This window comes from Thunnus albacares, chromosome 22 (genome assembly GCF_914725855.1).
Source record: "Thunnus albacares chromosome 22, fThuAlb1.1, whole genome shotgun sequence".
NCBI classification, from domain to species: domain Eukaryota; kingdom Metazoa; phylum Chordata; class Actinopteri; order Scombriformes; family Scombridae; genus Thunnus; species Thunnus albacares.
This window is the reverse complement of record NC_058127.1, coordinates 13,904,463-13,918,700: the sequence shown is the minus strand read 5'-3', so window position 1 is coordinate 13,918,700 and position 14,238 is coordinate 13,904,463. Positions and strand designations below refer to the sequence as shown.

The 14,238-nt window shown below is 37.9% G+C and overlaps 1 protein-coding gene and 1 long non-coding RNA gene across 3 annotated transcripts in view; one reads left to right on the top strand and one right to left on the bottom strand.

Annotated features, from left to right (window-relative positions):
• Positions 1-2,751: 2,751 nt before the first annotated feature.
• On the bottom strand, positions 2,752-5,916 carry LOC122973686. Of its 2 annotated transcripts, XR_006400106.1 has the most exons (5): positions 5,762-5,916; positions 5,426-5,546; positions 4,888-4,960; positions 4,217-4,772; positions 2,752-4,036 (listed from the first exon to the last, which is right to left on the bottom strand). It is a non-coding gene; the product is annotated as an uncharacterized LOC122973686 (long non-coding RNA). The 2 variants fall into 2 exon arrangements; XR_006400105.1 differs by having other exon boundaries at positions 5,426-5,916.
• Positions 5,917-6,093: 177 nt separating this feature from the next.
• Positions 6,094-14,238, top strand: part of rell1 (RELT like 1) — a 30,651-nt gene continuing 22,506 nt past the window's right edge. Inside the window, exon 1 of the mRNA XM_044341395.1 lies at positions 6,094-6,355. Within this exon, the coding sequence (XP_044197330.1) occupies positions 6,331-6,355 (25 nt within the window). The 5' untranslated portion in view covers positions 6,094-6,330. The remainder of the gene's footprint in view (positions 6,356-14,238) is intronic.

The window sequence follows — 14,238 nt, the reverse complement described above, 5'->3', positions numbered from 1 at the left end:
GTTGCTGAGTGTCTGGTCCTGAGTTCAGTTCTAAACACACTGGGACATGAGAGGGCGTCGTCCGCGCGCACACTCCATGTACCCTGCTTGGCTTGACCGTAATACCAATATTAACGTCGCAATGATAGTTTGTTGTTGGTGTTGGTGGGTAATGTTATTCTATTTTCGCAGAGGCCAAATTCTACCTACATACATGTATTTAAACACGATAAGGGTATGAAAACAGGGCTTTTATCCCACAACATTTGTCTACAACTGTTGTATATAACATGGTGCGTTACATTAACGCAACTTTTCTTCCTCTTCTTCTTCTTCTTCCTTCTTCTTCTTCTTCTTCTTCTTCTTATTGTTATTATTATTATTATTATTATTATTATTATCTTCAATTACACACTGCATATACTGTTTATTCCTGGTCAATATTTTGTACATTTCGTCTCATTCTCTTTCATTTAAAATTTAAACCTGTGGAATATATTTTACATTTTTATTGTAAGTTCTTTCTTTCTTTTTCGTTATTTAGGACTACTTAATTTTGTGTATATTTTTGACTGTTATGCACCACAACACCAAACACCTTGCATGTGCAAACCTACTTGGCAATAAACCTGATTCTTATAGTTATATATACTTTTTTTATTTACTTTAACTATTTTTTATTTACTAAGTTTACAAATGAATGTTATTCCATTTTCCATTAACTACTATAATTTTATAACTAATCATACATTTAGGTATCATGTTCTTCAAACATCACAGCTGAAGATTTATACAAAGTTATACATATCAGTTGGTTTTTGTCATGAGTTAACTGACAAAAATGATGACATTTACTTCCCCCTATATATAACACTGACCTTGCAAAATTATATGACGAGGTTACTGTGGACAATGCACATTTTGAAAAGTTACGTTTGTATCTATTGACCGACGCACAGAACAACACAGGGCTGTTTCTGCTGCGCTTTTGCCTTGTATTTATGGCAACGGGAAGGCCCCGGCATGCACATTTCAACGTGCTCTCTGTACTGTGACGTCATTTGTTCTCCTTGCCTTCGAAGGCACGCGGCAGGCGGGGTGGCTGTTGAGTGGCTGTAAACAGAGCAGATGTAGGGCAGTACGCGGGCACATGCCAATGTGTAATTGTATATTTCTACAATATTACACTTTAGTGTTTATTAGGAACAAATTTATTATAACATAATGCATTTTGACAAGAAAAAAATATATAATACAATACAAAATATTGATATATGATATAAAAGGCGTTTATGTCTCACTAGTTGGTTATTTTCGTTGATACGCAGCCTTTTATTGGTTGAGCGGCCATCTGGCCAAAGATCTGGTTCATGTGATTGGTTCCAGCTACTGGCAGGTGCTTGTGTCCGTTGCTGCAGACATTCAGACCAGTTCACTGTGCTGTCATGTTTACCACTTTGAGTAAACCTAATTCAAAGAAATTAGGTATGCTCTTTCAATTCAGCCACAATTTTGGAATAGGTGACAATGTGATATGTTTCAAACCATTCAGTGCAATACTGACATATGCTGCTCTGACTCAGGGAAAACCCTTATGCATGTTTTAAAAGTATATATCACATCCAAATGCTTTGAACAGTGGATGACATGCGAAAAATTAAAACTAATTCAAAATCCTTCCCTGACCATTGCACTAGTAATATGCTACTTACAAAGAAGTTACCTATTAGTCACAAAATCTAGAATCACATTCTTCATCCACTTGTTAGTGCATACAATTCAGTATGTAGGATGGATAAATGTCATACTTAACTTTGCACATACAAACATTTGCATTCTACAAGCAGTGTGATGTGGATCAGCCACTATAAGAATGGGATATTCAAACTACATGGATATGTCCAGTAGAGGGCAGCATTGCATACATTTGGTGCCATAGGAGGGAAAACACTGACATACTGGAGTAATATAATCAGTCTGTGTAATCACAACTGAAACTACTATTAGACTGACAAGAAGAAAACTATTCACATCATACTATAACGCTTTGTCTCTGTAGCATTTAAACAAGTGCTTAAAACTAGCTGTTGCTGAGCCATTTTTCTATCAAGTTCTTTAATTTTCTATCAAGTTCAACAATAAGCACCGTGGGTTTGCCCAATATTATCTTTCTTAGTCACCTGTTGGGCAGAATCTCATTTGTAATTGCTTATTCAAGTATTTTTTAATCCTTATTTGCTTCTCTCTGTGTCATTAGAAAAAATAACCTTTTCCATTGCTGACATTATGACATCATGGCAGTTAAATCACAGGTGTAACTATTAACATTAATGATGGATTTGTTCTGTAACAGTAAGACACTTGCTCATATTAATATTGCTGTTGTTACTTAGCATCATTAATTACAACTGTGCTTTTCCTACGTAAAGGTTTTATTATCTTTAATATCTAAGAACATACTGTATGGAGAATATTTCATGTCAAGAAAGCAGATGTGTATAGTAATGTTTTTGGTATGTATATTGATGGTTTTAATCAAATTTACAGTTGATCCGTTAATTTAAATTAAAGCCAGGTTATACAAGCAAGAGAATACAAACTTGTTTAATTTGTAGCTATAGTTTTATTTGAGTTTCACCTTAAATCATCTGGGCTCAACCTTACGGTGGTTAAGTATGCATTTTGGTTGATTTTCTGTTTGTGACGTTGGGGCAGATAATCTGTCCAATTAGTGATTAGCTGACCAGGTGCAAGTGCAATGAGAAAGAGAGCTAGACAGAAGGTTTTGTTTTATTTGTTCAAATATAATTATTAAAGTAAGAAACAACTGGAACTAGACAAGTGTATAAGAAATAGCATAAACAACAAGAAAGAAGTGCATCAACAAAGTGCTAAAAGGGTCAAGGGGCTCAATCGTTGAGTTGTTCACAGAAGAGTTTTCAGGTGAAAAATATTTTATTCACAACATAAAACAATGAAACAACAAAACATACAGTAAAACCACAGTACAAGCTTTAGGTTGGAGCCCCACCCACACCCATCACTCTCCAACAACTGCTTTTCAATTGAACTTGAATTTCATAAAGAAGATAATAAGTATGTTAAATAAGTACATGTAATAATAAATACAATTGTACTTACAACAACAACAAGAAATAACTTATTCAAAAATAACTTTTACATAATCCTGAGGGACATTGACGTGGCATTTTGAACAGGAAAAACAATCAAACTGACAAGATTTGCACACAAGAATTCAACAAAATACTGCAATAGTACTTCAAGTCATAGAACTTCAAATATGGATTCATACCAACATAAAGTGCAACAATAGTACCTCCAGTCCTAGTAGGAAGGATGATTATCACATTTATTCTGCCATTTTCAGAACACAACATTTCCTCAAGTAACTATTTCTGAAGTACAATGTTAAGGGTACTTTCATTTTATGTAACTGTTCTTCTACTCCACAACATTTCAGAGGAAAACATTGTACTTCTTACTCCACCTCATTTGACAGCTACAGTTTGCAGATTAAATAGGTTCATGAAAAATATACTGTATACTCTGAAGTGTTATAGATAAAAACACTGTATAAAGCAGTTAAAAAAAAGTACTCCAGCTCAACCAGCCGAAATGTAAAAATGCTGCTTACACGTTAATGTGTCAATAATACAATATATCCAATACTATAAAACTTTTACTTTTAATACTTAAGTTCATTTTGCTGATATTACTTCTGAACTTTTATCTAAGTAAAATTTTGTGTGCTGGACTTTTACTGGTAATGCAGTGTTTTTAAAGGTTGGTATTTCTACTTTTACGTAAATAAAGTATATAAGTACTTGTTATATATAAGTCACATAAATGAGATTGGTGTATAAGACATATTTAATGCATAAAGTACATTTATACTTCTTGATTTGAGTGTGTCAGTGTTTTAAAAAATATTTTCTTAACAGCAACAAAAATAAAAAATAAAAAGTTGTTTAAAGGCACTGGGCTGGCCCTTTCTTCTTCTTCTTCTTTGTGCTCCAACCATGAGACTTGCCTATTGCTGATAAGGCAAAACACACACATACATAAGTGAAGTGTTAGTTTGTTTTAACAATGCTATATTTTTCTTTCCTGCTCTATGAGAAAGTTGTTAAGAACATGACTGTCTATCAGCATCTTCAAAAAAGAAACCAACACATGAAATACACTTTTTTGGATATGAATAGAACTGTTCTCTTACCTGCTTTTCGTAGAACAGCATGTACACATGTTCTTCTTCTCTGGTGACAGACCGATGCACCGGTGGTCTTGCTGATTTGTGTGTCGTAATACGTAAGCCAACCAAACACTTACCAGAGTGAGCTGTAGAGCCCGAATGGCTCACAATGCTCACCAGGGAATAGAGCCATTGTCCAAAAAAAAAAAAGTTACCAACAATCAGCTACACACACAGATACATTTCATTTCACAGCACTTAGTGTATGTTTAACAGACTGATTTCTGTGTTTGTTTTCTTAAAATCTTTTGTTCTTGGGTCTAAGATCAGTTGATATCCAGAAAAAACATTTGTCATTGTGAGAAAAATAAGAAATGTTATTCACAATGTGATGAGGTCCACTTAAATATCAAATAAAGCTGTAAAACAAACAAAAAAAGTGTGCATTTCCTTTACTAAACATCCTCTTTACCTGTTTGGCGATGCTGGAGTCAGGATCCACCAACAGCTCCCTTAGTAGAACGATCAGGCTGTGCAGCTCCTCAAGGCTGAAGGAGCGGGTGAATCTGAATCTCTTTCACTGGAGGATCAGCACACCGTTGACAGAAATGAGATTGAGGAAGAAGAGACAGCAGGCGAAGATAGTAGACGGGAAATGGAGTGGAAGAAACCACTTAGTCTGACGTATTACTCACTTTGGCTCAAGAATGAGCACTACTGTGATGACTCCTCAGCACTTCACTCTCACTGGTACTCCAACTGGCTCTCCTGCAGCAGGGAACGGATGTGAGAAACATGTTTCAGTTTAAATCATTTATGGATGACATAAAAAAACACACACACACACTCAGACTTTTTCCCTGTTTATTGAACTAGACTGGGTGGAAGGACAGATAAGATATGTTGCAGATTATATTAAAGGACTACTTGAGATACTGTTACTCATTGCATTGGACCTTTGGCCAGACATTTTACTGCCTAGTTTGTCATACATGTGCTCAATTGGAAGAGCATACAGAATTGAAATGAAATCTGAAATACTTTCGCCTTCATCCAATTAAGAATGACTATGTTTGTTTTATGACCAGATTGTATTTCGGGCTGGTTTCTCTGAGTTGCCAGGTTTAATGCTTTTCATGCAATTCACACTCTAAGTGGTTATTCATCAGTTTTTGGATAATGGAACAGATCTGTTTTGGACTTTGAATTAACATTATCTTGCAGCCCACTTACCTTTTTGACTGTCATCTATGTATTCTGATTTGAACCTTGCTACAGTTTCTTTTAAAAAGCAGCAAGAACACTTTTTTCCACGTTGTTGGAGAAGTGGCAAAATTCAACCTTTGTGAACCCTCTGAAAAGAACGAAAGGGACGAGGAAAGGATGTAAGATGAGAGACGTGAGAGAGATGAGACCCACTTTAAATTACTTAAGGTTAACATTTAACAAATTAGTTGAAATAAAAGTTGGCCCTGTTATGGCTCCATCAATATTTCTATTTTGTGATGTTATGGTCGCCATCTTTGTTTAGTTGAAGGAAACAGGTTAAACGTCTACTTTACCGCACACCTGTGGATTTTATTTAAAATAATCAATACAGAAGTCTCAAATGTCAAAACTACAATGACTACATAAACTACAAGCATATGAAACAATCTGAACTACTGAAAACCGCATTTTTTAAGCAACGGCTAACGAAGACGGAAGTCTTACTACGTGACTCATCTTACTCAATCGACGGTGTATGTTTTCCCACCCGCATTCCGCGAAGACCCGCCCTCCTCTGTCTCTGATTGGCTAGTGCTCATTGTCTTCGTTGGTCAGATTGGTTAAATTTAGGCATGAGGCAAGAAAATCAAAGTCAGAGCCAATCAGAGACAGAGTAGGGGCGGGTCTTCACAGAATGCAGCGGGAAAAAGAATAACGCGCTGCTTTTTGAGGGATGGAGTGGGGGGTTCCCCTTTAAGAACAGGGCGTATCCGCTGTTTGAGAATCAGGAAACAACGTTGATGTTTGCGGTGTTTGTCCCTCCTTTTATCTTATTATAGTGACCACGGTTGGCGGTGACCACAGCGCCCAACGGCCGCCTGTCACTACTACACTACCAGCCCGCCGGCTCGCCGCTGTCCTACCCATCAATGGCCGATTCAGCCATCGTAACGCGTAAGTTTCCGAGCTTCTCCTCTTCTGCGTGGAAATTAGAAAAGGTGCAGCTTTAGTCAAGTGTCGTCGATATGTCACAGTTTCTCATCTCCTTTCTAGAAAAGCTTGATGTACATCCCGTAAGAAGCTAGTGTGTAAGTCATGGGGTCAACTGGAGGCAAAGTTTAGGGAGGATACTGGACACGTATCCAGGCGAACTCAAAGATACGATGCAGCTAATGTAAAGCGAAGGAAAAAGTGAGCATCCATTAAAGACTGTAATATAGAAGAAAATTGAAAGGCTGCTTTGAAAATATCATTGTGAACGTAATATTCACCACTTTACACGTTAGCCCCTCGTTATAGAGGCGTTGAATGACTAATGTTATCAAACCCTGAAAAAAACTTAATTTTAGTTTTCTCTAACTCGTACAGTGTACCGAGATGTATCGAAGGTACATTTACTAAAGTACTGTACTTAGGTACAAATTCGAGGTCCTTGTACTTTACTTGAGTATTTCCATTTTATGCAACTTTATACTTCCATTTCACTACATCTCAGAGGTATTTATTGTACTTTTTACTTCACTACATTTGTCTGACAGCTTTTCACATTGTACATTTTCATACCCTTCCTGTCTAGTGAAAGCCATGTATCTCTAAATTGTAAGGATTAAATGCTCCTTTCATGGGTTGAGAAAATTCTTCTACTTCTTAAGATAAATAAACTATTTAGCTGGAAAATGCATTCTCACAAAGCTGAAAACCTGACTGTTTTTTTCTGAGCTTGTTGACCTTTTAGAGATATGTGGTTCTCACAGGACAGCGACGCTACAAATATGATGCTCTTATTGATTATGATGCATTACTGTAGGTTAAACTAATCAACAGTATATAAAGTAGTTAGAATTAGCACAACCTCAAATAACTACAGCAGTAAAATGCACATTAATACAGCAGTAATATTGATCCAAAAACATGATATATAATTGGAAGACACTGACAGGGAGCATTTCCTGTGTAGTGTGTACTTTTACTTTTGATATTTTTAAGTAAATTTTGCTGATAATACATACTTTTACTTCAGTAGATTTTGAATGTAGGACTTTTACTTGTAGTGGAGTATTTTCACAGTGTGACAGTAGTACTTTTACTTAAGTAAAGGACCTGAATACTTCTTCCATCACCGCTGCAGAAATTAGGAGCATCAGCCCATCCCAGTTAATTTATTATAGCCCTAATAAAGCTTAAGTCAACATGAAGTTTTGTCTTAATGTAATAAAGAACTTTATATTCTGTATACTAGCTAGTTTCTCAAGGTCTGAGGTTTACATTTTAAGAATTGTCCTTAAAAAGTGCTGCAGTGCAAAAGTGCACTTTTCCCATGATCCCAATTTGTGTCATTTTCTGTATTAAACATTCAAAACCTAATCTGAAAACCTCATGACTTTGTTCAGAGGACAGACGTTAACTTTCTAGTTACTTGTTAAACCAATTTGGCACCACTATCTGTAAGATGATGGCAGTGAGGTTCAGTGATTTGCATTAAACCAGCAGCCAAAGGATACTCTATGACATTACAGTATAAGAAGTAACTATAATGTTTGAGAAGATACATTTTGGAGAACAGTGTCTGTCAAAAACACATTTAGGAACTGTATCAAGTATGTTATAAACTTTAAATTATATCTCCAAAATGTTGCTTTTAAGTACATAAATAAACTAAGTTCCAGGGTGTGTTTAGAGGAACACAGAAAATGTTTTGAATACAAAATGAAGTGTATATTTGAATAGGATCCTTGACTTGTTATTAATCAGACTTTTATTGACTTTTCTGGGTAAATATCTTGATGAATGCTTTACACAGCCCGTTGAAGCTCTTATAAAGAGTCTCTAGGACTATTTATGTGTCAAAGACGAGCACTATCGTCTTTACATCAAGGAATACTCAAGCTAGTGTTCTGCTTTTAGTACTCTTGCCAATGCCCGGCTTTTTGGTTTTCTTCATAATCTTTAAAAATTCTGGGTCTGTTTCCATTTTCCATGAAGAGTCATTGGGGGTCTGTAGCCCACAAAAGGCCAGGGCTGAATCTTCATGCTCATTCAATTAGACCTTGTTATCCCGTGTGTTGGTTTGGAATTAAAAATACATTAATGTAGTGTGTCTGTGTGTTTTCACCACCTCATGTAATGCTATCGCATACAGAGTGTGAACACACTTCTATTTGACACCCCCCCCCTAAGATAAATGTGAGGGGTCACGAGATAGGGAAGCCAAATATTTTTTCGATCTCCGAAATGATTAAAAATTAACGTACTTGTCTGGGAGCATTGTGTGGAATTGCATTTAAAGGGCATGTATAATGCACATTTCCAGGTCTATATATTCTGGGGCCCTACTGGAATATCTTTGCATTATTTACCGTTTTAGCTCTTGTCTCTTTGAGCCCCCCCTCCCGATGAGCCCACTCTGTTCTGATTGGTTAGCTTCTGGAAGCTGCATCTCGGCAAACTTGGTTCAGGAGGCTACGTAAACAAATAGTAGTAGTCGGATTTCACTTCTTTTTCTCATTCTTTACTTGAAATGGAAACTTCTTGAATACATTAGCACATGTTTGAGCTTACATCTGATCTGAAATATGCAATTGGACAATGTGAACAACCTGTTGCACAACCTTAGCAACAAAGACAACAGAAAGGACGGTCGTTGTTTGTGGGCGTGCACAAACAATCTTATGTCATTTGGATGAGGAAGTAGAGATAACATCGCAAACAAAGTGCTCAGAGCAAACTGAAGCCCATTCACATTCACCTCAACTTTTTTAACTTTGACCATGTTTAACTTAGACATCAGACATTATAAGAGTATACAAATAAGTGAAATGCACTATAAACATGATATGTCCCCTTTAAGAAGTATGCTGGGTGAAGATGAGCAGTTAATGCTGTCAGGAGATGTGGGAGTTTGGGGTAACTGCAACCTCCTCCCTGTCTATTTATCACATACTTGTAATTACCTCACAGCAGACATTTGTAGAAAGGAATTTGACCTGTTGGTGGGTGGTGCAATTTGGATGTTCAACACATCACATTTTTCCAGAAAGATATTTGCACTCGGGCTAAAGAGATCCAAAGCAAACAGGTATGGTCAGTAAGCAGGGAGCAAAATTAGCAGCAGCCACCAGTCGAATGCAGGTAAAATATTCCAGTGGCTTCACTCACCAGACAGAAAAACAATGGTAATCCATTGTGTGGTGGGTTAAATTTTTATGATGACTAGCCATTTAGTCAGTGGACAAAAAAGTTAATTTTGCACCCTGCTCTGAGTAAGTACCAGAAAGAGAAAGAAAAACCAACATAAAGTGTATTAATAAGGTGTTGCGTAACCACATGCTGCCAGAACAGCTTCATTGCGCCTTGACATTGATTCTACAAGTCTCTGGACTCTACTGGTGGGATGAACATAATTCTTCCAAGAGACATTCCCTCATTTGGTGTTTTGATGATGGTGGTGGAGAGCACTGTCTAACAAGCAGCCCAAAATCCCCTGTAGGTGTTCAATTGGGTTGAGACCTGGTGACTGTGAAGGCCATAGCATATGATTCACATCATTTTCTTACTCATCAAAGCATTCAGTGACTTCTCGTGCCCTATGGATGGTGGCCTTGTCATCCTGGAAGACGCCACTCCCATCAGGAGAGAAATGTTTCATCATAGGACAAAGGTGATCACTCAGAACAACTTTTTATTGATTTGCAGTGACTCTTTCTTCCGAGGGGACAAGTGGACCCAAACCATGCCAGCAAAATGCCCCCCACAGCATAACAGAGCCACCAGATCCCCTCACTGTAGGGGTCAAATATTCAGGCCTGTTCTGTTCTCTTGGGGAACGCCACATACGCACTGGTGAAGGATGACTCATCTGACCATATCACTTTTTCCACATCTCTGTAGACCAGTGTCAATGGTTTTTGTACCACTGAACTCTCAAATGTGCATTCATCTTTGTAATGAGAGGTTTATGCACTTCCCTGCTATAACATCTCTCCCTATGTAATTGTCAACTGACTGTTCTTGCTGACAGTCTAATCACATCCTGCATTGACATTCTCAGTCACCTGAGGAAGAGTTGCTCTTCTGTTTTTCCTTACATATCACATTAATGCACGAGCATCACGGTCATCTAATGTGCGCTGTCGACCACAACTTCCAACCCTATTTGCTGATGTCTTTCCCATAAATCTCTTGTTGTTCCTATTGATACACCAGCCAGTTGAGCTGTCTTTGTGACTGACGCTCCTGCCACAATAATAAACCCTCTTTCAATACCAATCAGATCTTTTCCTCTTGCCATCTTGATACAAAATCAGAATCAACTGGGCCTGCTCAGAATTTTTATACATGCAACAGAGCATGATTGGATGTTAATTGCTTAATTGTACCATGCAATGCACCTGTGTAGAGGCATTTGCATTTGTTATGTTTCTCCACTCATTTATTCAGGTTTTTCCATTAATTTGTCACCCGTCTGTAAGTAAATAAGTAAGTGAGTGAGTAAGCGAGTCTTAGATTTGCTTTTCTAGCTACATGTGATTTCCTGAATGCGGAAAGATTGGTAAGCCACAAACAGATGGGGCCTTTTTACGCCATTAGTATTCAGTGCAGAGTTATGGTGATAGATAAGCTTATAAAATAGGAAGTAGAGGTTATTGCTAGATTGCAACAACAGTGATCAGTGTGGAGAATTTGAACTGTTTCCATTTCCTTTCTCTCTCTTTCCTAAGATTAGGTAATGGAAGACAATAATGCAGCTGGTTAAGTGTCAGATGACAGATGACTGTTTATAGCGGAGAGGTCAGTTACTTATAAGAAAAGGTTAGCAGGCATTTCTGATTCCCTGTTTTAAAAGATTTTACTCAGACTGGTATTATTTTATCTAGATTTGGACTCTCAAATTATCTTGAATGTATCTGGAAACTGAAATAAAACTGGAAATATTATTTAGGTTAGTACACTCAGACATGCTTCCTGGTGTCATGAGGTTTTTGTGCTGATATCAGCAGAGAGGAATGTTAACATCCTCTTTTCCTAAACTGCACTTTGGAACTGCGTTTGTCTTTTGGGGTGATTTCCATGCACAGTATAGATCAATCTGGGTGATAACAAGAGTAGAGAGAAGTTCAAGATGCAGATGTTCCAGCACACACTAGCAGTGTTCAAGGAGAAGAGGTGGACAAGGGAAGACGGGGGGGAGGGGAAAGTGTGAACAGAAAAGGCAGAACAAACTGCTAAATTGTCAGACAGTTCAGGTTGTTGAGGTTATTTTGTTCTGAGCACAAATTATTGCCCCTCGAGATTGATTTTTACATCACTTTTGTGAAAGAGGCCGTTGCCGAAAAGACATTGATAACCTTCAAGCAGACAAAAGCGCTCCCAGGGTAAATCTTCATAAAAGTGCAGGAAATTAAACTCACAGAACGGTAATGCTGACCTATTCAGCCTGGGCTCAGCTCCAAAGAATGTTTCAATTGAAGGATTTGACACTGTAGACAGAAATACTTTTGCTCCTCCGGAGGGTGAACACCTTTTTATAAGAGAGAAAGGTATTGACCGTTTGGGTGACTTTATCATCGTTTGGAGGTCCTGTGCAGTTCTGAAATGGTTAAAGTATTCAGTTGGATTTGAGATGTAGATGATGCTGCTCACTGTAAAGACTTGATATATTTTCCTTGTAGGAATATGTTTCCCAGTAAGTATGCTTCTCAGTACTTGTTTGATTCTCCTGAATCTTAAAATCCTGAATCTATGAACATGCAAATATTGTTTCATTTCTGCTGTTGCATACTGGACCAGGATTGGCTTCCAAACTAGTTGTGATGTCACAAATCCTGCTTGTAGGTCCGTCCCTTAAAATATGATCTTCAGTGAGCTCAGAGAAACTTTCCACTGTCAGCAGATGAATGTGAAAACATCCTTCTAGTGTCAAACTACATGTACGTCATTCTGCACAGTGAAGCTCAAACATCCAACTGTAGGAACAAGAAGGAAAACATATTTTTGAGTGGAGGGAGACTTTAACCAATGTTTATCCCTCCCTCTGACGACCTGCATCATGGCACTCATCTTGGCATCAGTTGTGGTTGCTATGAGATTTGTGACGCAACTCTAAATCCTCCTCAAGGACTTTGCCAGTTGCTGTTCTCCAGTTCTTTTTAATGCTTTGAATACAATCCTTTAATTGGCCCATGATTAATTGTGAATCATTCAGAGAATCACATCCTCAACACATCCTGTCTTCGGAGGCGTGGGACCGTGCCAGGACAGCTTACTAGCGTGGTCGTCACCAGCGTCATCTCTAGATATAAGCACATGGACACAAAGCGGTCACAGGACGGTCACTGAGCAGACAATGGTCTTTATGAGTGTGCGCAGTCTGATGCACCAGGGAACTGGGACAATGGAAGGGCACACATGCCTGTATGCATCAGGAGGCTCATGGTTAGGTATGCAGATACACACTTAAACACCACAGTGCTGTAGTACATTTCAAACGGCATGAGGGTTTGATTTAATCTGGTAGTGATTGAGATTCTGTCCAAACCGTTACCTCCTATGTCAGTCGGTCTCTGTCTTTCGGCCTCTCGCTGACTCTCTCTGACTCTCTCCCTCACACACAGACACACACTTTTTTGAACAGGAAAACAGACAAAAGCCCGTTTGTGTGTTGTGCTGGAATGCCTCATGTGGTGCGCCAACAGCAGGAGCCAGGGGAGCTTTCGCCTATAGCTGACCACAGGTCACGGGCTACCCTTTGACCTACGACCTGGTCAGTTTCAAGACAGTTAGCCCAATATGTGGAACGTAATATAAGATCATTCAGTCGTGTAACTGGAAAGTCTGTGACAGAATTATGGCTTGAAATTCCCGAGATTTTTTAAGAACATGTAGAGCTGGAACTCAGTTAATTGATTAATCAATCAAAAGACAGTTAATCTTCAACTATTTTCATGAATTGAATTGAATTGAATTAGAATATCTTCGATGAATTGTTTCAGTCATTATTCAAGCAAAAATGCCAAATATTTGAGAGTTCCAGTGTTTAATCTACAGTGAGTCACTTGTTACAGCATGGAAACCTCCCAGGAAACCTTTTTAAGGGCTTTAAATAGTCTAACTTGAAACAGACTCAAGCTACCAATTATAGGCTACATTACAGTTTTTACAGCGACTGAAACAGCGATTCCAACTACTTCACTAAAACATATCTACTGGCAACTCTGCTGCCGTCGGAGGTTTGTCAGCACTAGAGCTGCAATGATTAGTCGATTAATCGATTAGTAGTCAACTATTAAATTAATCGCCAACTATGTTGATAATCGATTTAATCGTTTTGAGTCATTTTTAAGAGAAAAATGTCCAAATTCTCCGATTCCAGCTTCTCAAATGTAAACATTTTCTAGTTTCTTTAGTATTTTATGATAGTAAACTGAATATCTTTGAGTGTGGGCTGATGAGACAAAACAAGACATTTCAGGTTGCATCGTAGGCTTTGGGTAACAGTGATTTTATAGACCAAACAACTAATTGATTAATCGAGAAAATAATCAACAGATTAATAGATGATGAAAATAATCACTAGTTGCAGTCCCACATACATGATATTAAATGAAATACAAAGATGTTACTTTGGCTTCTAGGATGTTGTGATGGGCGTTTTCACTACTTTTTGACATTTCTTAGACTAAACGATTAATTGATCAATCAAGAAAATAACTGACAAATGAATCTGTAATGAAAATAACTGTCAGTTTCAGCTGTAAAACCTCTCCAAGCAGCCCTCCCAAGAGTCTTGTGGCACCCTAATGGGTCTAAAGTCCGGTGTGTGGGTGGGTGGGTGGGCAGAT